General features: G+C 54.4%; 1 protein-coding gene and 1 pseudogene across 1 annotated transcript; one reads left to right on the top strand and one right to left on the bottom strand.

The window, feature by feature from the left end:
- Nucleotides 1-221: 221 nt before the first annotated feature.
- TMEM179 (transmembrane protein 179) lies at nt 222-11,269 on the bottom strand. Its single transcript, XM_060098035.1, has 4 exons — nt 10,965-11,269; nt 3,552-3,689; nt 1,799-1,877; nt 222-401 (listed from the first exon to the last, which is right to left on the bottom strand). Exons 1-4 carry the CDS (start codon nt 11,267-11,269, stop codon nt 222-224), a joined length of 702 nt encoding a protein of 233 aa, XP_059954018.1.
- Nucleotides 11,268-24,572, top strand: LOC132487456 (deoxyuridine 5'-triphosphate nucleotidohydrolase, mitochondrial-like; annotated as a pseudogene).
- Nucleotides 24,573-27,643: the final 3,071 nt, after the last annotated feature.

The following is a 27,643-nucleotide window of genomic DNA, read 5'->3' as shown; positions in this document are numbered from 1 at the left end:
CCTCCAGGCTGACATGGGGACAGGCCCGTTGCCCCCACATGGCACCTGGGGGAGGCCCTCCCACCCCCGTCGGCTGCCACGCCGCTCAGGCTGGGAACGGGGCGCCTGGTGAGGGGGTCGCTCAGTACACGCAGTGCCGAGGGGAGGCATGCAAGTCGCGGGGGGCCGGGCAGAGCCCCAGGGCAGGCCATGTGCCCTGGACGGGGCGTCCGGGGCCAGGCCTAGATGACGGCGCTCTTCTCGCCCTGGAAGGCGGCATGGGGGGCCGGCCTGGCCAGCAGCAGCTCCTTCTCGTGGACCAGCTTGTCCAGCAGGTCCTCCTGGCGGTAGTTGTGGTACACTTTCAGGAAGGCCAGGATGGTGATGGCCAGCCAGGCCAGCCACGAGGCCCAGAGGCCGAACTGTGGGGGGCAGAGGGCGCGGTGAGGGGGCCAGCCAGACCCAGTGGCCACCACCCGCCCCCCGGGAAAAGGACGGACCCGCTGGGGAAGGAATGAGGTGCTGCGGGGACAGGACAGGACGGGGACGTCACCCCCGGCACCTGGCGGCCCTCCCAGCCCCCAAGCTGTGCAAACGCCTTGGGAACTCTGCCCACGTTTGCACCCTGACAGGGCCCACGAGGAGCTGGGGCCGCTCGGCTCCAGGGGAGCTCGTCTCATCCGTAATGGAGCCTCTTCCAATCGCCGGAACAAATTGACCTTTATCTGCTGTTTCCAAACAGTTGAAGGGGAAACAGTTTAATCAGAACCAGCCTCGAGCTGCAATTAAACTGACTCAATTGAGGGTGTTTGTCATCAGACTTAGCCGGTACCTTCCTTGATCTGATCGGTATAAATTCCATAAATTCAGGCTGGAGCATTTCCCACTAAATTTGCGTGACGGTGTCCCTGGCAGACTCAGCCCATCTCAGCTGGACCCACACGACGTCCAGCGCCTCCACAGGCCTCCTCACGACAGAAAGAGCCCTCAGACCAGCCACTGGCCAATGCGGGTCCAGAGGTGGACCTGCAGGCTGACGAGCCCTGCCCCGTGCTGAGAGGACCCACCCCCTGCCCGGGGGGCCCCGCCATCCCTGCCATCGGGGTCATCGTCAGGGTCAGATGCAGATTTTGAGGGACAGGCCCTCTCTGACCACGTGTCCCGACATGCCTGTGTTCCAGCAGACAGGGTCCCCAGAGTTGCCCCGTGGTCTCCTGCAGGGCAGGGGACGAAGCTGATACAAGGGCAGGGCTGGAGGAGAAGGGTCTCCCCGACTTGGGGGCTGGGGGGCTCCTCCAAATAAGGGGCGGATCCCCTCCTGGGACACCCTTCCTCAGACACTGCCTCGGCATCCCTCTCTGGGGCTCACTGTGAGCCCTCAAGCGTCTATCTGAGGGCCCACTTGGTGCCAGGACCAGAATCCAGACTCCCAGCCCCGGCACTGCAGACCTAGGATGACGCCCGGCTTCCCTCCCAGCACCACCCAGCACAGGGCCACCCCCTCACTCCCCAGGGCCCCCCGCGTCTGCAGTGAGCTCAGAAGCTAGCTCTTCCCTCCTCCTAGGACGCCCCACAGCCCACCCCTCCCCACCCCCTGCAAACATCCTCTCAGTCTCCAAGATCCAGCCGTCCGCTGGGAAGCCTTCCCGACTGCACCCCCAGCACGGTGCTCACCGGCTCTATGTCCTCTGCCTGGCACCGTCCTTGGCTACGAGTGTGTTTCCTGCCCCGGCTGGGCTGTGCACTCTGAACGTTCAGCAGTGAACGGCCCCCTGCCCCACCACGCACGCCTCCCTTCTGCCTGGGCAGCTCCACCCACCTGGGCGATGGCGAACTGATCATAGAAGGCGGAGTTGTCCACGTTCAATTCCAAGTCGATGTCCTGGAGCTCCTCGCAGCTAAAATGGCAAGACGCAGGGTGGATGGGGGCCGCCGGGGGGCCAAGCGTGGCGGGAAGCAGAGCGTCACCCCCGAACGGCGAGGGGCTGCCCCCAAGGTGGGGCAGGGAACCTGCAGACCCGGCCCCCATCTGGCGCTGGACAGTGGGGACCACCGGCGCTGCCCGTCACTCTCCTGGAGACTCCAGCCTTGGCCCCCGCAGCTCCACAGCACTGCAGAGCCAGGGGCCTCAGAACAGGGGTGCAGGGCTGCTGCTTCTAGCCCCTTGGTCCCCGGACTGAGCTACACAGTAGCCCGGCTGAAGCACCATGGGCATCCATGGGGGCAGCCCCACCCACCTGACCCGCGCACCCTTCACCTCCTGGGGCTGGCAGCACAGGCCAATGTAACCAGCGGGGACCAGCAGGGCAAACTACAACGTGCTGGTGACCTGCACAAGCTCCTCGTCTGTAGACAGGCCGGGCCAGGCCAGCCTCAGAAGCCTGGAGTGAATGAGGCCTGGGCTCAGGGGCCCGTAGCAGCCTGAGATGTCAGGACACGTTGAGCGTGAGGCCTGGAAGAGGGAGGCCCGGAGGCCCAGGCAGGCCCTGGAAGGGGCTGGAGGATGGGGCTTAAGAGCTGGAAATGGAGTTTGTGAGGGTAAAGAAACTCTTTCTAGAGAAGCCCAAGGCCATGCCCAGAGGCCTGCCCATGCTCCGAGGGCTCGAGGGGTGGGGGTGGGGGGACGGGAGGTGGGGGGAGGAAGCAGGTGGCCAGGGGCCCATCAGGCAGGGCACAGTTCAGCACGGGCAAGACCCCAGCCCACAGAGGGGCTGCTCTGGTGTGGACCCCAAAAGAGCCACCCGCCCAGGGTGCTTGAACTTTCCTCTCTTGTGTGCCCCAAGCTGCTACAGAGGCACCCTGGGGACTCCCAAGGTAAAGGTGCAGTATAAACAGATAGATGCCCCCTGCCCCCGCCCACTTTGGATCTTTTGTCCATTCTATACTTTAAGGTTCCAGATCTGATTTTTCTTAAAGAGAGAATCTGGAGTCTCTGGAAGAGGTAACCCAAGGGTCCCTGCCTTTCCAGGGGAATGGCCTGGGGCACTGGACAATGCCCCTTAGGGCTGGGCAGTGGGCAGCCCTTTGCTGGGGATCAGGCAGTCACCATGCTCCACCTTGGGCCGCCCCCAAGCCAGAGATGGCCCCTGGCTCAGGGCCCAGAGCATCCGTCCCAGCCCCGAAGGCCTCTGTCCCCGACGCCCTCCGACCAGAAACTTCCACCCCCGTCCCTCACCGTCCCCGCCCCCTCCATCCTCATATTTCACACCCTCCTCATAACCACACCTGGGCCCAGGCCTCTGCCCCCAACGGCCTTCCGGGACCTGGAGCCCACCCTGGGGGGTGCCGTCACCCAACCACGTGCCAGCAGTGACGGGGAAGCCGGAACCTCCGACCTCCTGGGCCTCCATCCCCCCCATACCCCGATCCACCCCCAGGGTTTGTGGGGCCCCTGCTCTTGTGTGAAGCTGCTGTGGGCTTCCTGAACCGGGAAGAGGGTACGGGCCCCAGGGCAGGGGTGCCCAGGTGTGCCCAGGCGGGGGAACAGGTGGGATGAGCAAAGCTGCGGGCTCAGGTGGGGTTCGTGCAGGAAGACGTCACCCTAGGAGCGGCGGGCGGGGCCCAGGGCGCACCTGTGGGGCATAGTGCCCTTCTCAGTGACCGCATCACACCACATGGTGAAGCCCACGCTCACGATGGTGCTGGCGATGAAGACCAGGAAGACCACGAAGGCGCTGACCAGCAGGTTCAGGAAGGCATAGAGGAAGGAGCTGCAGCGAGGGCGGGAGGGGCGGTCACCGCGCCACCCCCGTCTCCGCAGTACCCCTGCGGGCCAGGCGGCAGCAGGAAGGCAGCCCCCGACCCGCGGGTTCCCAGCTGGGGTCTGGGCCCCAGCTGACGGCGTAGGGCCAAGTGGGGCCACCAGAGGTCACTTCCCCTCCGCAGCGTTCCTCACCCCACAGGCCCCACACGCCGGCCAGAGCTGCCCAGCCCGTCCTCCCAAAGCCCGGGAGTGGGGACCATCTTACAGCGGAGTCACGGCCACCGTTCAAACCCAAGGCCGCCTGGTTCCGAAGCATCAGAACCAGCACCCATGCTGAAAAGGTCAGAAAGCCTTTCAAGGTGGATCACCCTCGCGGGCACCCACCAAGGCCATTTACCCACACAGTCACCAATGCGGCTGGCCTGCACCTGCATAGGGGTCTGTGACCCTGCTCTGATTTCTCCACTGAAACCTGAAAGGCCAAGGGGTGACCAGAGTGGGCACCTGGGGGACCCAGGAGGCAGGGCCGAGAGGGCAGAGCTCGCTCAGGGCCAGGCTGCACTGCCCCTTGGGGCCAGGGCCTCTCCAGGGTCCACGGGAGCACGGCCCCCACTGGGGTGCTTTCAGAGGGCGCCGATGTTTGCCCTCTGATGGCACGGTGGGTTGGGGGAGGGACGTGGTGGGAACACCCACCCACCAGACTCTCCTGCCGGCCCGCAAGCATCCACCGTCCCACCATCTCCAAAACACCCCCTGGAGATTCAGAGTCCTGCGGGAGAGCGGGCGGCCGAGCTGATGCCGCAGGGGGCAGGGGGCGCAGGGCTGCCCCACGGCAGGGGTGGGGTGGGTAGAGGGAACGCCCTCACGTGGGACAGTAGCCTAGACCTACATCTAACCTGCTGCAGGTTTGATGTGAACATCCGTGCTTGCAGTACATTGAATCTGAGGGAAACGATTGACCAAATCTGGCTTCACAGGGAACATTCACTAAACGAGGTGTCAGCTGGGGTTTCAGCCAAGAAAACATCAAAGTTATTGTCACCGGACGCGGTGACTATCGGCCGAGGCCAAGCGGCGATGGACGCACCGCTCCTGCGTCTGTTGTTTCTTTCTTTCGTTTATCCACCCGCTGGACGCTTTCTGGGCCTTCACCTCCCCACCGTGCTGGGCCCCAAGGACAACGCAGCATGGATGCCGCAGTCCCGGCCCAGGAGCTGCCTCAGAAAAACGGGCAGACGGTAAACCGAGGTCACCAGTGCCCAACTCACAGCACGAGTGACCGGGCTGCTTTGTCACAGCTGGGACCGTCCGCATCTCCAGGGAAAGATCCCACAGGGCTGCTGTCGACAGGCCCAATCCAGGGCCGCCCTGCTGAGTACCAAGGCTGGGAGGGCTTGAGCCACCCCGACAAGAGCGTCAGAGGAGGGGCGAGCACGTTCCTAAAACCCCAACAATCACACCTGAAAGGGCAGGGACAGCGGGTCTGGCCCCATGTTTGCACTCACACTCCCGCATACACGTGGGGCCTCCACACCCAGGATCCAGGCCAAGGGCACGAAGGTGAGAGCCGTGCGCAGGAAGCTCCACGCCTGCTACAGCCCCCCATCCCCAGTTCTCCAAAGGCTGGTCCAGGCAGCGCAGGCTCGCCTGACCTCACCGGGCATCCCTGGTCCTTGCCCAGCTCAGTGTCGAGGTCGTGTGTTTACTGTGCTTGAGTCTCCAGCTGCCCACGCCCTGCTGTGTGTCACCCTTTGAGGGGGGCACCATAATCCCTGCCCGAACTGGACCATCGTGGGCCGTTGCTCTTCAGATCACATCCCGTCCATCCTCCACCTGGGGGGCCGAACGGAGGGGGCCACCGTCTCCCTGGCTCCTGGTTGCATCCAGCCAATGGGGTCCCAGGGGGGACGTGACAGTGGGGGTGGGGGGTGTTCACCCCCAGGTCCCTCCTGGGGGCAGCCTCAGGCTGGCGGTATCCCTCCAACAAAGGCTGTCCCTCTGGGCGGCCTCATCCACGTAACCCTGCCCAGCCCCTCAGCGGGGATGGTGACAGGGTCCCACACCTGGCCCACACCTTAGTCCTCAGGCTTTCCTCACTTGGGCGGTCATCAGTCTCCACCTGGGACCCTGATGGACACGATTCTGAACTGCAAAATCCATCTGGCCCTGAGAGCTCCAATTAGGGGTCTGGGGCCTACAGTTATGAAGAGAGGTACGTTATGGCCCATCCCCCTCCGAAGCTGTCACCGAGCAGAGGTGGTGTCAAGCCCGGTCTGCCCTTTGCCAGCTGTGTGACCTTCACTCTGCAAGGCACTCTGGGGGCCTCGATTTCTGCTCTGTAACATCGGGTTCCGGTGGGAACTGAGGGAGCTTATGTGGGTGAAGGGCACGTAGCTGCGGGGCGACTCATGAGCGCGCACCCCCCCAGGACAGACCTCAGCCCATCATCCAGGCCGGGTCGGGCTCACTGCCCTCTGACCCCTAGCCAGGGGCACACCTGGAACCCTCGGGCTGGGGTCTGTGTTGCCACAGGAGATGGGGTGCGGGAAGCAGGGATGGAGAAGCTGCTGAGTCACCCTTGGGAACCAGATTTGGAGACGGGCTCACGGCCAGCTGTGCCCCCCGTGGGGCAGCGTGGGGCTGGGTGGGGCTCGGGGGTTGGGGAAGGCCCAGCCCACTGGAGCCCCCTTCCCAGGAGCTGGTGCTCCGAGGAAAGCCGAGGTTACCCAGAGCCTACGCCCCTGGCATCTCCATCTTGGATGGACACTTGGCTCCAGCCAAGGAGAACATGGTGGTCCCAGGGGGGCCAGGGACGAGCTTCCACAGGCAGAGCAAAGGAGCAGGCCGCTCTTGGCACAGAAGTCCAGCCCACTGGGACGGCCGGCTCCCTAGGTGCCCTCCGCCTGCCAACAGCCCTCGGCCGTCCCCCCAAGAAGCCTGTCCGCAGCGGGGCTTGTGGGAGGAGGGATGGCCAGGGTGCAGAGGGCAGGCCAGCGGGCGACCAGCCGGCGTCAAACCCTGCTCCTTCTCGCTGGGGAGCGGCCCCAACCCCCGTCCTGCGCCGGCTTCTAGAGGCCCAGGAGGGCTCCTCAGCCCTGTGTGCACAGCAGTGCCCTCATGGGACCCCGGCACAGCGGGCCTGAGACACAGCCTACCCGCCAGAAAGCCGCCCCTTCCCACCTCGGAGGGCGATGTACAGCACAGTCTCTGAGGGCCGGGAGCCACCAACGCTCCAGCCACATCCCTATTAAGTGGGCACAGTTTTGGGGTCTCCACCCCACGAGACAGGGCAGGGCCTGTGCTGGGGTCCTGCCAGCCAGCAGCCTCCTCTTGCCCTTCCCATCGGCTTCTGGTCGTTTCCTGGCATCTGCTCTGGCTTTACAGATTTCTGAAGAGTCGGCTGTGTGAGAGCCTCACTTGGCCCCGGCCCCCCAGCGTTCACGACACGACTCCCACCCCCTCCTCCCAACGACAGTCTGGGGCAGCGGTCAGGAAGGGAGCCCAGCACTCACAGGGTTAACTCCATCTTTCTCCCGCTACCTCTCAGGGTGCCCTGCCTGGATGTGCCATCTCCATGGTGACAGCTATCCTGGGAAGCCCTGGGAGCGATCTGCAGGCTGAGGGACACGTGTGGGCAGCCAGATGGGTTGTTTTAACCCAGCGCTCCCCAGCCGTCAATCACAAACCACTGCCACCTGGACTGGCAAAGCTGCCCGGCCCCCACGCCCAAGGCTCACCCTCAGCTCAGCCAGGGGCCGAAACAGCAATGCCCCAGGAAGCCACAGCTGCCACTGATCCACTCACTCCTTCCCCCGGCCAGCAACCAGGATGACATCCCCGTACAAAAAGCTGCCCCGACCCCTTACCCTCCACACCCCTGGGCACAAGCCGTCAGGGGTCCCCGGTTTGCACAGAGACACACCGCACGAGGAAGGAGCGGGCACCACGACACCGTGTCTGACCACAAGCTCGAGACCCGGCCGTGAGCCCCTCACACAGATCAAAGCGTAGGGGTCCACCCTGCGTCTCGCTCTGAAGTTGGACCCTTAGGAGAATTAGGGTGCACACTAGACCCTAAGCAGGCAGGGCCCTCTACACACCCAAGTCTAAGGAGGGCAGTGGTGTCCTTCATGGGCCGCACGTCCAGTGGCCATCAACACCCCTGAGAGCTGTCGTCCAGCACACGGCTCTCTCTACCTGCCCTTCCCGGCCTCCTGGCCGCCCCGAGTCCCTTTACCCACCCAGCACCTGCTCGCCTGGTCTATGCAGCTGGACCAACAACTGTGCCAGAATTGGCTGCCCTCAGCTGACCGTCCTGCCCGTGGCTGGATGAAGCAGACCCAGCCTTCCACAGGTCCAGACCTGGCTGACACACGAGCCCAGAGGGCTGAACCCTTGGTCAGACTGAATCTGCAAAGGCATCAGGGCCCGTGAGTGGCTGAGAAGCAGCAAACCTCAGGGGGCAGGCATCTGTCATTACTCAACAATCACTAACTTGGTGACTCCTGGGCACCATGCCCCGTGCTCAGCCCTGAGCACACAGAGGTGAACAAGGTACATGTGCGCCTTGGGTTCAGCCAGCCCGGGGTCCCCTCAGGTGCACAGCTGTGGCCTGGACATCCACAAGACCCTTGACCTGCTCCTACCCCCGAACTAAGAAGAAAGGATGACACTTGTGACCGATGTCATCACAGCTGAGCGACTGCCAACTGGCTTGTGCGGTGGACAGGGTGGGGGCAGGCGGCGGGACAACCATGTGGCCTTGGGCCGGGATTCCTGATGGCTGAGGAGGACACTCTGCAACAGATGTCCCTGGAGAAGAGAAGCCTGGCCCAGCCTTGGCTGCCATGCTCGAGGCCACTGGCGGCAGGACAGACGAGCCCCCAGGACTGATGCAACGGGACAGAGGGCCCTAAGTGTTCCTCCAACCAGGCCACCTCCTTGGGAGCACAGGCCCCCTCTGGCCTCAGGGGACGGGCAAGGTGAAGGAGCACAGGGAGGCACGTACACTCCCAAGCCTCAGTTTTCTGTCTTTAAGATGGGGATGGGGATGGTTTCACAGAGCTGATGGACACCTTCTAGGAGATGACAAAGGACAGAAGCTGTCCCTAGGTTCCTAGGTTTGCTGCCCAACTTGTGTGAAACAGGCGGTCCTGCGTGACCAGGATTCCTTCCTTGCAGGCTCTGGCTCTTAGCTTCCAGCCTCTGGTGGTGCCTCTGAAACCTCCCACCACTCAGAACGACGGGGGGCTGGGCCTCACCTAGAGAGCTGCTGACATGTCCTCGCCAGGTAGACCCTGAATGCCTTGAGGTCACCTGTCTTGTAGGGACAAGCTGGAACCGTGGGCGTGAGCTGATGACCAAGCCGTGGCCCCCACCTGGCCTGTGCCCACTGCCCTCAGCTTCCCAGACTGAAGGGACCTCAACGTACCCCGCCTGCTGACCACCCATCCTCTGCCTCAGACCCTGTCTCGTAATCAGAGATGCTTCTCCAGCCTCAGCCTGCGCTGGAGACTCCGACCGGGCACCACGTGGGCTTGGCACTGCAGGTGCAGATGTGTCTCAAAGCCTCCTCGGGACACCAGCCACCGTGCGGGCGGAGGGAAGGAGAAGCAAGGCAGGCGCCCCCCTGGGACTGGCCGGGGCTCACCCTGGGAAGAGCTCCCGCCCCACACACAGCGCCCGGAGGGCGCCCCGGGCTGACACATGGCTTCTGCAGACCCCAAATGCAGAACTCTCGTGTGCTGGGTTGAATTGCGTCCCCTGACAACGTATGCCCACATCTGCACCCCCAGTACCTGTGAATGTGACCTTATTTGGAAATAGGGTCTTTGTGGGTGTCACTACGCTAAAGATCTCAGGATGCGGTCATCCTGGATTTAGGGTGGGCCCTAGATCCAATGACTAGCGTCCTTATAAGAAGAAGGAAAGAGAGAGAGAAGAGGCCATGTGGAGAGGGAGACAGAGATTGGAGTGACAAAGGCCTAAGCCAAGGGACATCAGGGGTTGCAGCGGCCGCCAGGAGCTAGGAAGAGGCCTGGAAAATATTAACCCCCCAGAGGGAACCAACCCTGACAACACCTTAATTTGGGGCTTCTGGCCTCCAGAACTGTAAGAGAATAAATTGTCTTAAGCCCCAGTTTGTGGTGCTTTGTTCCAGCAGCCCCTGGAAACTCATACACGTGGGTTGCTGGGATTTCACCCCTCTCCTCCCTTTCCTCTTCAACCTGCAAGCCCCCTTCCTCTCTCCAGCCCCTCTCTCCATGCCAAGGCCAAGCTGGGGGCTCTCAGGAGTCCCTGCCCACTCACAGCCTCAGAGCCCCGCCTCCCCGAAAGAAGTGAAAAGCCACTAAAAACTGCCAGCAGATGATGGATGGGGGTGAGGGTGGGGACAGGATTTGGGAGAAGGCGAGGACTCGCCCCGTAGATGTGAGGGCAGGCAACAGGCAGGAGTGGCCTCCCGGGACCTCTGCAGGAGACCTGGCCGCTCCAGGGCGCAGGGATCCACAGCCTGGGCCTGGGTGGGGCGGGCCACACAGGGTCCCACAGGGGTAGAGGCCCAGGGAGTGTTACTGGCTGAGAACCCCAGCCCAGGGACCCACATCCCACTCTCTCACAAAACAGAGCCAGGACAGGAAAAGGTGAAGAGAAAAATGGAGGCGGGGGGGGGGGGGGTGGGTGGGGGGCGGGGCGGAGGCTAGCGGGGCCCCACACACCTGCTGCTCCCTCTCCCCCATCCCCCAGCCAAGGTGTGTGCCATAGCGGTGGGCCTCGAGGGGCTTCCCTCCAGCTGTCCTTCCCAGGAGGATGGGAACGGGAGAGGATCCCCTGTTAGCCTGGTCGGCCCCCTGCCTGCCTGGTCCCTCCCCATCCACCGGGAGCTGGGAGCAGGCCCAAACCCGGCTGGGAGCTGTCCGCGGTGCTGATGGGCGTGGGCCCCGCTGGGCCCCAGAGGGAGGCCCAAATCGGCTCCGAGATGACGATGCAACATTTGCTCCCCGGGGTGTGGATGGTGATATGCACTTGGAGAGGGAAGCACTGGCCTGGTACAAGGAACACCATGGCCCCTCGGTTCTGCGTGTAGACAAAGGGCAGTTTCCGTGGAGGTGGTGAGGGCCAACGGTTGATATTGTCGGGCCTCTGAGACCACGGGGAGGCGCAGGGACTCACCCTCCTCCTTGTCAGGGGAGAGCCTGGGACGCTGTGGGCACGGAAGGGGGGGCCGTGCCAGGGGGAAGGGCTACGTCTGTCGGTGCAGGGCGGCTGCGGGGCCCCCACTTACCCCTCGTGTCCCTTGCAGAGGAAGAAGAGCGTGCGCCAGGCGTGCGCCGCGGCGAGCAACAGCGAGAGGAGGCTGGCCAGCAGGCTGAAGCGGCAGGCGGCCGGCGGGCCCCACTCCTGCACGGTGAAGCGCTCGCGCTCCTGCACCGTCAGGTTGGCGCTCAGCCACATGCCCTCGGTGAAGAGCAGGCAGCGGCCGCGGAAGTCGTGGCCGTTCTCGGACAGCGGCACCACCACCACGAAGCTGAACAGAAAGGCCAGGAAGTAGCAGACGCACTGCGCGAAGAGGAAATTGTTGAGCGCCATGGCGGGGCCAGGCGGGCCGAGGAAGCGGCCGGAGGAGGCCGCGGGGCTGGCTGGCGACGCGGGACGAGGGGCGCAGGCCGGGAGACGAGGCCGCGGGAGACTCCCGGCGCCGCGCGCAGGCCAGGCCGGATCCGCGCGGGAGGCTGCGCAGTGGCGGCGCCGGCGGGGTCCTGCGCGCCCCGCCCGGGACGCGTGCGCAGCGGCCGAGCGCGGGCCGCGCCTGCGGTCAGCACCACGGACAGCTCCCGGCGGGCTTGCGGCGCGGAAAGGGGGCCAAGGGGACAATGGGTGGGTGTGGGCCACGCTGGAGAACGGGTGCACCGACGCAGAAGCGGAATGGAAACCAGGAGAGGGAATGGGAAGATGGCGATGTCGGCTCACCGAGACCCGACTCTGGTACCAGGAGCTACCTGTGCGGGCCTCACACAGGATGGTTCCCAGGTCCCCAGCTGCCCCACTGGCGTTAAGGAAAGGAGGCCAGGAGAGAGGGATTCACAGGGACGGATCCAAGATGCCCATAATGAGGGGCGGGGGTGAGGTTTGCAGTCCGGACTGGAATGACTCTTTTTCGGGGGTCCTGGAGTGCACCAAGTATACGGGAAATGGGCCGGAGAGGGAAGGGTCTGGGGTCGAGGAAATGGCACAGGGGTCGTCCACGGAGAGATGGGCGCCGAGAGGACCGAGCGGGTCTGTTCGCTGTTTGTGCTTCTCCAGCACGGCGCCCTCAGAAGGGGCATCTCTCACACTGCCTGACACAAGCAGGGCCCTGAGTTGGTATTTGTAAGATAAATAATGGATGCCCCAGGCACCTCATTAAGACAGCCTTTCCCGAGATGGAATCTGCTGATGCATTAATTAATGGAATTAATGCCTTTTCTAGTGCCCTTTAAGAATAAGTCACATTTAGTCCAGTTCCCAGAGTGAGGAAGCCTCCTTCTAAAAGAAACTGCCAAGTGGTTTAACATTACATCAGCTTTTTTGTTGCAAGCGCTAAAAAAAACCTTTTTGTTTTATTGCCAAAGTAATATATGCTCATTTTAAGAGTCAAGCCACATAGATATGTATAAAATAAAAAGACAGTCTCCTTCTTGCCCTCCCCACCCCCATCCGGTCACATGACTGGGGTGACCACTCTTCACAGTCTGACTTCTACTTTTCTAGACATTTTGCTAAGCACATAAACACCCACACCCACAATTTACACGAGTGCTTCATACTCTACACACCATTCTGCAGGTTGATTCCTTCATTCAGCAGTATGTCATGGACATTATTACTTGCCCACACATAGAGATCTACTTCATTCTTCTTAATAACTGTGTAAAAGTCCATAACCATGAAGATTCCACAATTTGCATAACTATCCCTCTTTGGGTAGCTGGTTAATGTCTTCCACTTTTGCTAGTTCAAATGCTGTTGAGTGAGCTTCCTTGTACACACATGCTTGTGCACTTGTACAGGTACTTCCTAAAGAGAAATTCTTAGGAGAGGAACTGCTGGGTCATGGGGTATGCACATTTTAAGAGTTGACAGAAATTGCCAAACTGGTCTCTTAAAATGTTGTACCAACTTACCTTCTTATCCATGCTGCAGACACCCTCTCCAAAACTGAGAAAATCAGTGGTATTTACATTCTATCAGTCTTCATTGATGTGTAACCTTGGGTTTCCCTTATCATTGTGAGGTTGAACATCTTTTTCTATGGTGGTACTATTTGTAATTTGTCTTCTGTGCATTGCACATTCACTTTGCAGTCACTTTAAAGCACACATTGAAGACCAGCCGTGGGTCTGAGACAGCAACCCTTCCCTTGGAGAATACACATGGGGTTTCTGCTACTGTTGAGTTCCCCAGTTCAACCAAAGGGAGCCTGCTCAGGAAATTCAGTGCCCCCCCCCAACTTGGACAAGAGTTGAAATCCCATCCAATCATTATCCAGTGGACTGACTAATTTGAACACATCTGGGGGTCTTACACTTTAAGGGTTAGGCCAAAACAAAAGAGACCATGACAATTGAGAGGTAAGTGGCCCAAAGGGAGAACTACAGAATAATTGGAAAGATTATTAAATATCTACCATTTTTTAAGAGATCTTTATTGGACTATAATTGCTTCACAATACCGTGTTAGTTTCTGTTGCACAACAAAGAGAATCAGCCATATGCATACGGTAGTTTGATAGGGATTGCACTGAATCTGTAGATTGCTTTGGGTAGTATAATCATTTTCACAATATTGATTCTTCCAATCCAAGATCATGGTGTATTTCTCCATCTGTTTATGTCATCTTTGATTTCTTTCATCAGTGCCTTATAGTTTTCTGAGTACAGGTCTTTTGCCTCCTTAGGCAGCTTTATTCCTAGGTATTTTATTCTTTTTGTTGCGATGGTAAATGGGAGTATTTCCTTAATTTCTCTTTCTGATTTTTAATTGTTGGTGTATAGGAATGCCAGAGATTTCTGTGCATTAATTTTGTATCCTGCAACCTTACCAAATTCATTGATTAGCTCTAGAAGTTTTCTGGTGGCATCTTTAGGATTTTTTATATATAGTATCATGTCACCTGCAAATAGTGACCGTTTTACTTCTTCTTTTCCAATTTGTATTTCTTTTTCTTCTCTGATTACTGTGGCTAGGACTTCCAAAACTATGTTGAATAATAGTGGTGGGAGTGGACATCCTTGTCTTGTTCCTGATCTTAGAGGAAATGCTTTCAGTTTTTCACCATTGAGAATGATGTTTGCTGTGGGTTTGTCATATATGGCCTTTATTATGTTGAGGTAGTTTCCCTCTATGCCCACTTTCTGGAGAGTTTTTATCATAAATGGGTGTTGAATTTTGTCAAAAGCTTTTTCTGCATCTATTGAGATGATCGTATGGTTTTTATTCTTCAATTTGTTAATATGGTGTATCACATTGATTGATTTGCATATATTGAAGAATCCTTGCATCCCTGGGATAAATCCCACTTGATCATGGTGTATGAGCCTTTTAAGTGCTATTGGATTCTGTTTGCTAGTATTTTGTTCAATATTTTTGCAACTATGTTCATCAGTGATATTGGTCTATAATTTTCTTTTTTTGTGATATCTTTTTCTGGTTTTGGTATCAGGTGATGGTGGCTTCATAGAATGAATTTGGGAGTGTTTCTCCCTCTTCAATTTTTTGGAAGAGTTTGAGAAAGATCAGTGTTAGCCCTTCTCTAAATGTTTGATAGAATTCACCTGTGAAGCTGTCTGGTCCTGGACTTTTGTTTGTTGGAAGATTTTTAATTATGGTTTCAATTTCATCACTTGTGAAAAGTCTGTTTATATTTTCTAATTCTTCCTGGTTCAGTCTTGGAAAATTGTAGCTTTCCAAGAATTTGTCCATTTCTTCATGGTGGTCCATTTTATTGGCATATAGTTGTTTGTAGTAGTCTCTTATAATCCTTTGTATTTCTGCAGTGTCAGTTGTGATTTCTCCTTTTTCATTTCTAATTTTATTGATTTGCATCCTCTCCCTTTTTTTCTTGATGAGTCTGGCTAAGGGTTTATCAATTTTGTTTATCTTCTCAAAGAACCAGCTTTTAGTCTTATTGATCTTTGCTATTGTTTTCTTCATTTCTATTTCATTTATTTCTGCTCTGATTTTTATGATTTCTTTCCTTCTATTGACTTTGGGTTTTCTTTGTTCTTCTTTCTCTAGTTGTTCTAGTTGTTTCTCGGGTTAGATTGTTTATTTGAGTTTTTTCTTGTTTCTTGAGGTGAGATTGTATTGCTATAAACTTCCCTCTTAGAACTGCTTTTGCTGTATCCCATACGTTTTGGGTCGTCGTGTTTTCATTGTCATTTGTTTCTATGTATGTTTTTATTTCTTCTTTGATTTCTTCAATGATCTCTTCGTTATTTAGAAGTGCACTGTTTAGCCTCCATGTATTTGTGTTTTTTACAGTTTTTTTTTCCTGTAATTGATTTCCAGTCTCGTAGCATTGTGGTCAGAAAAGACGCTTGATATGATTTCAATTTTCTTAAATTTTCCAAGGCTTGATTTGTGACCCAAGATGTGGTCTATCCTGGAGAATGTTCCATGTGCACTTGAGAAGAAAGTGTATTCTGCCACTTTTGGGTGGAATGTTCTATAAATATCAATTAGATCTATCTGGTCTATTGTGTCACTTAAAGCTTGTGTTTCCTTATTTATTTTCTGTTTGGATGATCTGTCCATTGGTGTAAGTGGGGTGTTAAAGTCCCCTACTATTATTGTGTTACTGTCAATTTCTCCTTTCATGGTTGTTAGCATTTGCCTTATGTATTGAGGTGCTCCTATGTTGGGTGCATAAACATTTACAATTGTTATATCTTTTTCTTGGATTGATCCTTTGATCATTATGTAGTGTCCCTCCTTATCTCTTGTAACAGTCTTTATTTTAAAGTCTATTTTATCTGATACGAGTATCGCTACTCCAGCTTTCTTCTGATTTCCATTTGCATGAAATATCTTTTTCCATCCTTTCACTTTCAGTCTGTAAGTTTCCCTAGGTCTGAAGTGGGTCTCTTGCAGACAGCATATATATGGGTCTGGTTTCTGTATCCATTCAGCCAGTCTGTGTGTTTTGGTTGAGGCACTTAATCCATTTACATTCAAGGTTATTATCGATATATATGTTCCTATTACCATTTTCTTAATTGTTTTGGGTTTGTCTTTGTGGGCCTTTTTCTTCACTTGTGTTTCCCGCTTAGAGAAGTTTCTTTAGCATTTGTTGTAAAGCTGGTTTGGTGCTGCTGAATTCTCTTAGCTTTTGTTTGTCTGAAAAGCTTTTGACTTCTCCATCGAATCTGAATGAGATCCTTGCTGGGTAGAGTAACCTTGGTTGTAGGTTTTTCTCTTTCATCACTTTAAGTATATCCTGCCACTCCCTTCTGGCCTGCAGAGTTTCCACTAAAAAATCAACTGATAACCATATGGGGATTCCTTTGTACATTATTTTTTGTTTTTCCCTTGCTGCTTTTAATATTTTTTCTTTGAATTTAATTTTTGTTAGTTTGATTAATATGTGTCTTGGTGTGTTTTTCCTAGGGTTTGTCCTGTATGGATTCTCTGTGCTTCTTGGACTTGGGTGACTATTTCCTTCCCCATGTTAAGGAAGTTTTCAACTATAATCTCTTCAAATATTTTCTCAGACCCTTTCTTTTTCTCTTCCTCTGGGACCCCTATAATTCGAATGTTGGTGCATTTAGTGTTGTCCCAGAGGTCTCTAAGATTGTCTTCAATTCTTTTCATTCTTTTTTCTTTATTCTGCTCCTTGGCAGTTATTTCCACCATTTTGTCTTCCAGCTCACTTATTCATTCTTCTGCCTCAGTTATTCTGTTATTGATTCCTTCTAGTGTATTTTTCATTTCAGTTATTGTGTTGTTCATCTCTGCTTGTTCTTTAGTTCTTCTAGATCTTTGTTAAACATTCCTTGTATTTTCTCAATCCGTGCTTCCATTCTATTTCTGAGATTCTGGATCATCTTTACTATCATTACTCTGAATTCTTTTTCAGGTAGATTGCCTATTTCCTCTTCATTTATTTGGTCTTGTAGGTTTTTACCTTGCTCCTTCATCTGTGACATATTTTTCTCCCCTCTCATTTTTTTTTTTTTTTTTTTTTTAGTGGGATTGTGTTCCTGTTTTACTGGTTGTTTGGCCTGAGGCTTCCAACACTGGAATTTTTAGGCTATTGGATAGAGCTGGGTCTTGGTGTTGAGATGAGGAACTCTGTGAGACCTCACTCTGATGAATATTCCCTGGGGTCAGAGGTTCTCTGTTAGTCCAGTGGTTCAGACTCAGAGCTCCCACCACAGGAGCTTCCGCCTGACCCCAGGCTCCCCGCAAGCCGTGTGGGGTGGCAAAAAAAAAAAAAGAGAGAGAACAATAACAAAGTAAAAAGGCCCTGGGGGCTGTGGGAGGTAGGGCTTAGGGTCAAGGAACAGAAGGGGCCCAGGTGTGCCCCCCAGCCATTGTCTCAGAGGGCAGGGACCTGCCTGGGAGCCCAGTAGGTTTCCTGGGCCCAAGTGGGCAGGGCAATCACCCTCCTCTCCTCTCCCGCTCCTCCTGGATGGCCCCTCCTGCCTGCCACTTCTGATCTCCCCAGCCTCTTTCCTATGCCCCCCGGACCCACGTGGCCTGGAAGGGGCTTTGGAGGGCAGGGGACCTCACCTGGGAGCTCAGCAGGCTCCCCGGCCGAGTGGGCCAGGCGATCGCCCTCTGCTCCTCTCCCGTTCATCCTCTTCCCGGAGAGCCCCTCCCGCCTGCCTCTCCTGATCTCCCCTGCCTCAGGGGTGCCGATCCTGTCTGGCCTCCACTTCTCCTCCCCCCTCGGTCCCCCAACGTCCATCCTACTGGTTCACTCTGGGGTTCTTCCCGTCTCCTTGGGGGTCAGAGTCCCCCAGCAACTGCCGGCAGGCGCTCGTGTTGTGGGGAAATGCTAACTCTGCATCTGGCCACACAGCCGTCCTGACTCCACCCCCCTAAATATCTACCGTTTTAAAAGGCACAAGACACCAGCATTTTTAGAGGTGAATTCTACCTACCCTTCAAAAGTCGTGGAAGTCCCTTGTCCTTAAAATAATTTCAATCTATAGAAAATCTGGAAAACTCCAAAATTCATGTTGTAAAAGTCAGCATTACACTAATGCTAAAATCCTATTAGAATAGTGAAGGAAAGAAAGTAACAAGGAATTTCATTTACAAATATTGATGTAAAATTTTTCAAAGAAAATATTGGTGTATTAATACAACCCAATGTATTAAGAAAACAAGAAAATACAAACAAGCAGAATTTATTAAAAATGTGAGAACAGCTTAGCTTTAGGAAATTTATCAATAGTTTATTACACCAACAAATAAAGAAGAAAACCACAAAGTTTTTTGTCAAGAGATACCTAAAAGTCATTCACACAATTAAATATCCATTGTTTTTTTTAAGTCTATGTAAAATAAGAAGAAATGTACCTGAATATGATTTTTTTAAACTGCCTATAAACATTGAAAATCCGCACCCACTCAAATCAGAAACAAGATGGAAATTCTCATTGTCACAACTATTATGACGATTTGTTTGGCAATTCTACCTAATGAAACAAGTCAAGAGAATGAAATAAGTGGTATATCTATGGAAACAAAGAGGCAAAATTATATTTGTTGGAGGATAATATGATTATATACCCAGGACACTCAAGATACTCTATTTAAAAAATTACTAGAGGGCCTCCCTGGTGGCGCAGTGGTTGAGAGTCCGCCTGCCGATGCAGGGGATATGGGTTCGTGCCCCGGTCTGGGAGGATCCCATATGCCGCGGAGCGGCTGGGCCCGTGAGCCATGGCCGCTGGGCCTGCGCGTCCGGAGCCTGTGCTCCGCGGCGGGGGAGGCCACAACAGTGAGAGGCCCGCGTACCGGAAAAAAAAAAAAAAAAAAAAAAATTACTAGAATTTACAAGAGAATTTTGTACGATAATTGAACACAAGATAAACATACAAAATTCAGTAGCTGTTCTCTAAACTAGTATCTTAGGTCAGTTCCCTGGGAAACAGACTCTGAGACTCTGAAATCTACATGTAGCAACACATGGCGTGAAGAAGCAAGACAGCAGACCTGGGCGAAGGGGGCGTCGGCCTGTGATGCAGCTGTAATGGAGGCCTCAGCCGATCCCACAGGAAGCTCTGAGCGTTGGTGGACGTGTCCCAAGCTGAGCCATGGAGACCAAGCCAAGGGATGCGGCCCTGGCAGGGATGAATTGTCTTGGGTGAGGCAGCTTCCCACGACAGAGAGCAATTTCTAGAGAGAGTCACAACTGTGGTCCATTAGCAGGTCCGTCTGTCCTGAAGTGGGTGTGAGCCCCAGACCACAGCATTCACCGCAGTCCACACCTTGAGCAGCCCAGCCCTACGTGCTATGTATAGATCCCGAGCTTCTCTAAAGCTCTGCTCACCTGAAGGTTTCCCCTCACCTCTCCTTCAGGGCCAGACTCAGAGGTGGAGCTGTAGTTTGTCCCACAGACCTTCCTGTTGTGAGTTCCCAGGTAGCTGCCAACAGAATCCGGCCTGTGCATCTCACCTGTGACTTTCACCGTGACTGCTCCTGATTGAAATATACCAGTTTCCATGTTCTGGTGGGCTGCCGCTGGGTGGGCATGACCTTGTGATATAGTGGGTCAGACAGAATCCAGCTCATGCTAGTCAGTCCTGGCTGTGTGGTCGGCTGATGCCCCGTGGTTAGGTCCTCTGTCTCCACCAGGGCCAGTGGCAAGTCAGGAGCTGTTGCATAAATGGTATTCAATTCTCCCGTGTGGATGGCGGGCCCTTGCTCCAGAACCTCAGGGTCTACATCGATGAACCTACCAGGGCTTATAAACTCCACATAGCATCCTTTCCCCCCATAAATACCTCTAATACTATAGGCATGAGACCTGCCCATTTGTACGGCCCAAGCACAGGGGCCACTTGTGTCCAGCTTAGAATTTCTACAGTGTCTTTCCTGCTCCGGGACCCAATCAAAGGTGGTGGCCTTCCATGTGACTCAGTAAATGAGTCAGAGCAGGGCCCCCAAGTGTGGGATATGTGAGCTTCAGACCCAAAGAGACCTCTGAGCATTGTCCCTCCTCCTCCTCAGTGGTGGCAGGTGCCGGATGCAGTGGTCTGTCCTTTGTTTCACAGAGGATGCTCCAGCATGCAGGAGGCCACTGAAGCCCTAGAAGGATACTGGTGCGGCAGGCCCCTGAGTCCTGCACAGCTCAGGTGTCTTCCCGAGGCCTCCAGCACATGTGCCACTGCCTGCTCCTTCCCACAGAGAGCGTGGCCACTGACACAGCGGGCCTCGCGAGAGTGTGCAGTTTGTCCAGATGGCTCAGGCCCTTCGGCTACGTGATGACAGAAGACAGGAGAGTTAACGCAGCCCTGGGCAAGACTGTGATGAACGCTGCTGTTCCTCCCACGTGAATGCAAACCGCCTCTGGCGGGGATGGAAAGGAATATATTCACCAGATCAGTGGCCGGATGCCCTGTACCGGGGGCACCTTACTCTGCTCCGGCAGAGACGCCACACCCAGATGGGGCTGTGGTTCAGATTTCCACGTGGTTTCATTTGTGGAAGTTCGCTGTCATCCTCCAGAACCCATCTGCTTACTCAGGGGGATTTCCATGGGGATGGTGGGGACCCCAGCCCGCATCCTTCAGGGCTTCAAGGGTGGTTCTCATCTCTGCTGGTCCTCCCAGGATCTGAGATTTGTCTTGGGAGTTGGGGGTCACTTCCAGAGGCTCTGAATTGCCTTTTCCTCCAAGGGACCAAAGAGTAGCTTCTCCCAACAATGTTTATCCATTTCCAGCCTTTTACACGTTTGAGATCTCACTGTGAGCTCCAAACACCACTTGTTAGCTGGGCCTCCGCTCTAACAAGAAGGCCAAGACAAATCTGTCTCCCCAACCCTGCAGATTAATCTCAGCTCCGACCCTGTGCCCGGAGATGTAGGGCTGCCTCCCTCACCACTGAACTTACCTGAATAACTGGCTGAGACCCCCGGGAAGGGCGGGGCAGCACACCAAACACGAGTCTCGGTGTGGCCGGTCCTCCCCTCGGCCCCCTGCCCATCCTCCAGCTGGGGCTGCTGGCGCTGAAACCCAGCTCAGGTCTGCAAACCGGGCAGGGGGTCATGGCATCTCCTGTGGGGAGGGGCTGCTCTCAGGAACGTCCCCTATTCACTCTTTACGATGGTCTGGAGTGTAGAGTGAATGACATGGTCGGTCCCCCGCGGACGTTGAGGGGATCATCCACCTCCCTTCCTCTCTGCCATCAGGATGCCCGGCTCCCACTGTGGCTTTGCTGCTGGTTGTGTACCTGAGCCAACCCTGCCTCTGACAAGCAGGTACTGCCACCTGGTCTGTCTTACTTGGGGACCCTGTCAGCCCCACTGCCATCAGGGAGATGGTCCTGTGACAGCAGCTGCTACCGCCATCCAGGGCCTACAGAGGAGGCCCCCCTGAGCTTCCCAGCAATGCTGGGGCCCCTTCTCAGCCTGGCCCTGCTGCTCTGGTAACTGGAGGGTTCAGTGCAGCTGAGCCCTTAGAACACGGGCCTCTGGTGGGCGTTCCAGCCTCAGGGAGCGTTTCCACTCAAGCCCTTTCCTTGCCTTCCTGGGGTTCTGGAGGTTCCCCACAGTCCTCGGTCCACAGCCTCCCAGCTCCATCCTCAGAGCCAGCAAAGGCGGGCAAGTCCTGCCCACACTGCCATCTCTCTGGTGCTCCGCGGCCGGGAAAGCTTCTCCGTGATGGCACGGAGCCACCTGGACAACCCGGGATCATGTCCCCAGCTCCAGGTCCTTCCATGGAAGGGCGCCCGTTCACAGGATGCAGGGACTGGGCATGGACACCTTCGAGGAACAAGTTAGCACGCCTCCCAAGGGCCCTGCCCAGAGCTAAATCCTGTTTTCCAGGAGCGTCCTCCCTTTTCTATAAACTCCTTCATACCCAACTTCACACTCTGCTCCCCCCGCCTCGCCCAGCACCCTGGCGCAGCCCCGCACATGCTCCCTGCCTCGTGCAGAGGCATGTTCTTAGGTCCTGCGGGTCCTCTGGGGCAGGCTCACTTCCCCCAGCAACAGCTAATACTGTGACTTAACATGTCATTGTCCCATGGGCAGTGCGGGGTTGGGGGGTGTGGGGACGAGGCAGACCCCTCCAGAGAGGGCCGTGGGTTTTCTTGCGAGGCAGAGACTGTTGCATCATCAAGCAAAGTGTTGGGGATTGAGCCCCAGAAAGATATGTCAGGGTCCTAACCCTCCCCACCGGGGCCTCGGAACGTGACCTTACTTAGAGGTGGGACCTTTACAGAGGTGATCAAGTTAAAATGAGGTCACCAGGGTGGCCCTGATCCACTATGACTGTGTCCTTATTAAAAGGGGACATTTGGAGACAGACACGCGCACAGGGAGAGACCTGTGAAGGCAGAGGCCGAGGTCAGAGTGACGCTTCTACGAGCCAAAAAGGCCAGCGACAGCAGCAACCCCAGGCCTAGGAGAGAGACACGGTGTGCATTCTCCCGCACGGCCTGAGAAGGACCAGCCCTGCCCTCACCTTGACCTCGGACTCCCAGCCTGCAGAACTGCGAGAGAACAAACGCCTGATGTTCAAGCTGCCGGGTCTGTAGGCAGGAGGACGTGGGGGACCGGGGAGGGGCCTCCTGGGAAAACACCTGTGAGTGACCAAGCACAGCAGGACTGGGCCTGGAGAAGCTGCTCAGCGACGCAGACGCAACAGAGAACTAGCCAACCCCACGGCGGTGGCCCTCCAGAAGTGGCCCAAATCAGGGCCAGGGGCTGGGCCTTTGGACGCCCGAATCGGCCAGTCACTGGACATGGGCCCTTCCCAGGAGGCATTGAAACCTCGGAGGAGGTGGCCTCCGTCTTCAATTGCCCTCAAACTGGCCAAGGGGGCAGCAGCTGGTGGGGGAACAGGCACACGGGTCCTGCGGGGCCTCCATGTGGCTCATCCCAGCATCCCGGGAACCAGTGACCCGCTGACACCGGCTGCAAAAGCCCTGACCTAGAGAAGACTGGACCGGAGGGGCACGTGGTCTAGAGGAAGGGCCATCCACATCACTAAAGGGCAGGAAACAAGGCTGGAGGCGCAAGGGAAACTCCAGGCTTCGGGACGCGCTGTCTTTCCGCACCTGAAGGCCAGTCCTTCCCAGACAAACCTGCAGAGATATCGGCACTCCCACCCAACTCCTATTTTTTACTTTGAAGTTTAATGATAAAGAATGAATATGCAGTGATTGCCAGAACTTTCTGCAGAATGTTCAGGTTTGCATGTAGCTGTGCTAACCTACAGACAAACAGGTGCTGTGTAGGACATAACCAGGGAAATGGACAAGAGGGACCAGAAACCAATTCAAGTACATGGGAAGCTGGTAGAGGAAACAGCAGCCTGTCCCTCTGGGGTTGGGAGAGGGGAGGGCTCACTTCACAATAAAGTTGTCACAGCCGACCAGACACAGGAAGGAGGACGCACTTAACCCCTCCCTCACACCATACGAAAACCAACGCAGAATGCTTTAAAGGACCAAAATGCAAAACAAAGAAGAAACATCTAGTAGGAAAACAAACGGGGGACTTCCCTGGTGGTCCGGTGGTTAAGACTCCCTGCTTCCAATGCAGGGGGCGTGAGCTCAATCCCTGGTGGGGAAACTAAGATTCCACATGCCATAGGGCATGGCCAAAAAAAAAAGACAGAAAGGAAAAAAAATGTAAGACTCTATTCGCATAATTTCAGGTGAGGGTAACACTTCCAAGCAAGACAGGTAAGTCCAACAACAAGAAAAGCAAAGCCAGAAAGATTCAACCATATAAAAATTTTAAATCTTCTATGGCGAAATAAAACATATTAGTATTTTTAAAATATTTTTCTACTTAATATTTAATATTTCTATTTAAGATTTTTTAATATTTTTCTATTTTCTATACATATTAAATAGAAAAATATTACATTCGTATATTTTAAATATATAGTATTGAGTCAAAAGACAAACGCCAGGACCTGTAGCTTTCAGAGCTGTCTTTCCGATTGCAGCAGAAAACACGTGCAGCCCATGTAAACAGGCGGTTTGATTCCTCACCTGTACCAAGAGCTCCCACAAACCGAAGAGACGAGGGATGAGCGGAGGGCTCACAGAAGTGGAAACGTAAGCGTGGATACAAAAAGACGCCCGCGCTCTGTAATAGTGAGGAGATGCAAATCAAAACAAAAATCAAACACCACCCTCTTTTCCCCCTGCCCCCTCCTGTGCTCCCGCTCTGCCCTGCCATGCCCTGCTCTCAAGAGGCACAAGTCATCTCCTCCTGCAAGTGGCCCGGCCTGCGGAGGAGGGCAGCAGTGTGACCCCGCTTTGCCCGGCACTCAGAGCGCGCCACCTTGCCAACCACGGGGTCGCGCGCCACAGGCTATAAGACCTGTACAGTGCCTGTGATTACCCAGTACCACCTATGGAGAAAGTCCCTGTGAAAACAGACATCCAGATAGCTCTTGCTTCTGGGTGCTGTGCGAGGGTAGCTCCGTGTTCTGGCTTGGCCTCAAAACACTTCACCGACGTAGGAGCTGCTGTCATAGATGAAGATGATAGAGGAAATGTTGGTGTTGCACACCAACATAATTCTGCCAAGGAGAAGTCTGAAGTCAAAAAGGGGGGCCGATTGCACAGCTCATCTGTGAATGGATTTTTTACCCAGAAATAGAGGAAGTTCAAGTTTTAGATGACACTGAAAAGTTTTGGTTCCACTGGAAATAATTAAAATTTAGGCCAAGGACAGAAAATGAGAAAATGTAGTTTTTCCTTAAAAATAAAGACTTTGCTTAAAGTGAAAAAAAAAATCAAATACCAAAACAGTAAAAGATCAATCACGTTGGTTTGGGTGGCGGGGTGCATGCTGTGGGATGCTGGCGTGTCCAAGCCTGGAAGCGGATGGGGACAGGGAGCTGCTGGTCTCCGGGGGCAAAGCTGAGAAGCCACCATCTGAGCCGTCTTACCACCCTGCCCCAGCCCCCGGCTCTTCCTCTTATGAGGACATACGTACATGAATGTTTATTACAACGCTCTGTGCCGGCCAAACACGGAAACAAGCAGAATGTTTGCAAACCAGGGAGAGGCAGAATACATTCCAGTGCCCCCTTGTGATGGGAAACTACACACCATGAGACAGAAGGAGTCAGGGCTGTGGGCTTCGGCTTGAAGGATTAACTGTCACAGAGTTAAATTCTTTTTTAATTGCAAAAAAAAAAAAAAAAAAAGCCAATTGTAGGGGGCTTCCCTGGTGGCACAGTGTTTAAGAGTCCGCCTGCCAATGCAGGGGACACGGGCTCGAGCCCTGGTCTGGGAAGATCTCACATGCCACAGAGCAACAAAGCCCGTGCGCCACAACTACTGAGCCTGCGCTCTAGAGCCCGCGAGTCACAACTGCCGAAGCCCACGTGCCACAACTCCCAAAGCCTGCGCGCCTAGAGCCCGTGCTCCACAACAAGAGAAGCCACCTCAATGAGAAGCCCGTGCACCGCAACGAAGAGTAACCCCCACTCGCCGCAGCTAGAGAAAGCCTGCATGCAGCAACAAAGACCCAACACATCCAAAAATAAATATTTTTTAAATAATAAATTTTTTTTAAAAAGCCAGTTGCAAAGTAATGTGTACAGTGTTATGCATTTTTGTACCTAAAAAGTCTGGCTATGTGTTGGGTACACGTGTGAGCTGTGTGCACCCAGAGGGAGAGGCTGCAGACCAGCCCACTGTCCCCCAGGGAGTACACAGACCGCCGCTGCCCATGTTCACATCCGTCTGTCCCGCTTTGGCCCACAGGTATCTCATGCTACTGGCGACTGAAGGAACACTGCGGGAGTTCAAGGCAGTCGCCCCGGAATTAAATGCAGTGGCTTCATTCAGGGCCTGACAACGGGCGCCAGCTCCCACCAGCGTCCTCAGGGCAGAGCCTGTGCACTGCCTCTGGTCAGGAGGGTGGCGTGGAGAAGGCAAGCCCAGCCTCCCTCCAGCCTCATCCCGGGCCTGCAGCCTTTGCATCTTCATCTGCAAACTGGGGCAATATCTCCCCACCCCAGGCCAGGTGTGCGCAGGGGCAGGGCCACTGCCCAGAGCTGTTCTCAGGATGACATTGACTTAGGGGTCCCTCCCTCTCCTACATGGACCATTCCTGGGCACCTGCTCCATTAAGGCCCTGAGCCAAGCACTGGTCCCCCCTCCAGGGCCCCCAGACCAGAGGATGGGGGGACAGACTTCTAACTAAATGAGGCGTAGGTACTGTAGGTGCCCAAGCCATAGGCCATGCTGGGCCAGAGGAAGCCGTTGATCTGACTGGGGTCCAGAAATATCCAGGAGAGCTGGGTGGGGCCTGGGTGGGAGAGTCAAGAAATTCATACAGGGTCAAGGCACACCTGAGAGATCTTTAAAGTGGGAGAATTGTAAATGGAAGACTCTGGAAGGAACACCCCGATCAGACACCACCACCACATCTGGAGGACACAGAGCTGGAAGGGCAAGATCTTCCACCAGGATTCTGGATTTATAAATTCCTTTTTGCTTTGCCTATGTTTCATCATATTGCAGTTGATGGCTCTCATGTATTCTTTATGAGTTTTTCTATTTGCCAATTAGAAATACCCTCCTCAGCACCTTTTATTTTGCCCTGAATTTTGTTTTGTATGATGTAAGTATTGCTAGGATTACTTACCTTTTGTTGGCACTTTTGATAGTTTTTTTTCAGCCTTTTTTGTTATTTGTTTCTATTCCATCTGAGAGTCTCTATCTTTTAACACGTTTGTTTAACCCATTGACATTCTTTGTGATTTGTGGTAAAATAAAATCTTACTTTATATTTTCTATTTTATTTGTTTTTCCCCTGTCTTACCTTATTTTAGAGAAAAGTTTTCTCTTATTCCATTTTTTCCTCAACTGGCTTTGAAATATTTACATTCTATTTCCAATCCTCTCTTGATTGCCTATAGATTTCAGCTTACATTTTTCTGGCAGTGGTCCAAGCCTAAATACCTCAAACCAAGGCAAGGTCCATAGCATAATTTTACTTCTCTCCACGCCTCACATCACCCCGAACCTTCCCTGTTGATCCCACATGGACTTTTAGTTTCAAATTGCTAACGTTTTTTATAGTCAATACCTATTTGAAGTTCACAGTGTGCTAGCATTTTTACACCTCCATCCTCACCTGTGAAATGTGAATAGCAGCACCTGACCCGTAGCATTGCTGTGAGGACTAACTTAGGTAATCCGCATGCAGCACTTAGCAGAGAGCTAACAATAACAATAACCATCGCCAGCAGCACCTGGGTCCCCTTTCTTCTTGCTAAAACACATCTTCTAGCAATTCTTTCAGAGAGTGGTGGACTGTGGGAGCTAGATGTCTTTTTTTTTTTTTTTTTTTTTGGCCGTACCACGCAGCATGCAGGATCTTGGTTCCTCGACCAGGGATCGAACCTGTACCCCCTGCATTGGAAGCGTGGCGTTGTAAGCACTGGACGGCCAGGGAAGTCCCTAAATGGTTTTTTGTTTTTTTGTTTTTTTTGTTTTTGCGGTACACGGGCCTCTCACTGTTGTGGCCTCTCCCGTTGCGGAGCACAGGCTCAGGACGCACAGGCTCAGCAGCCATGGCCCACGGGCCCAGCTGCTCCATGGCATGTGGGATCTTCCTAGACCGGGGCACAAACCCGCGTCCCCTGCATTGGCAGGCAGACTCTCAACCACTGTGCCACCAGGAAAGCCCCCTAAATGTCTTTTTTATTCACACATAAATAACGAATTATCCAGGGGTTTGCCTCAGAACTGGGAAGATTTTGCTGTCGT

This window comes from Mesoplodon densirostris, chromosome 4 (genome assembly GCF_025265405.1).
Source record: "Mesoplodon densirostris isolate mMesDen1 chromosome 4, mMesDen1 primary haplotype, whole genome shotgun sequence".
NCBI lineage: Eukaryota > Metazoa > Chordata > Mammalia > Artiodactyla > Ziphiidae > Mesoplodon > Mesoplodon densirostris.
The sequence above is the reverse complement of the archived record's forward strand: the minus strand, read 5'-3'. Positions and strand labels throughout refer to the sequence as shown.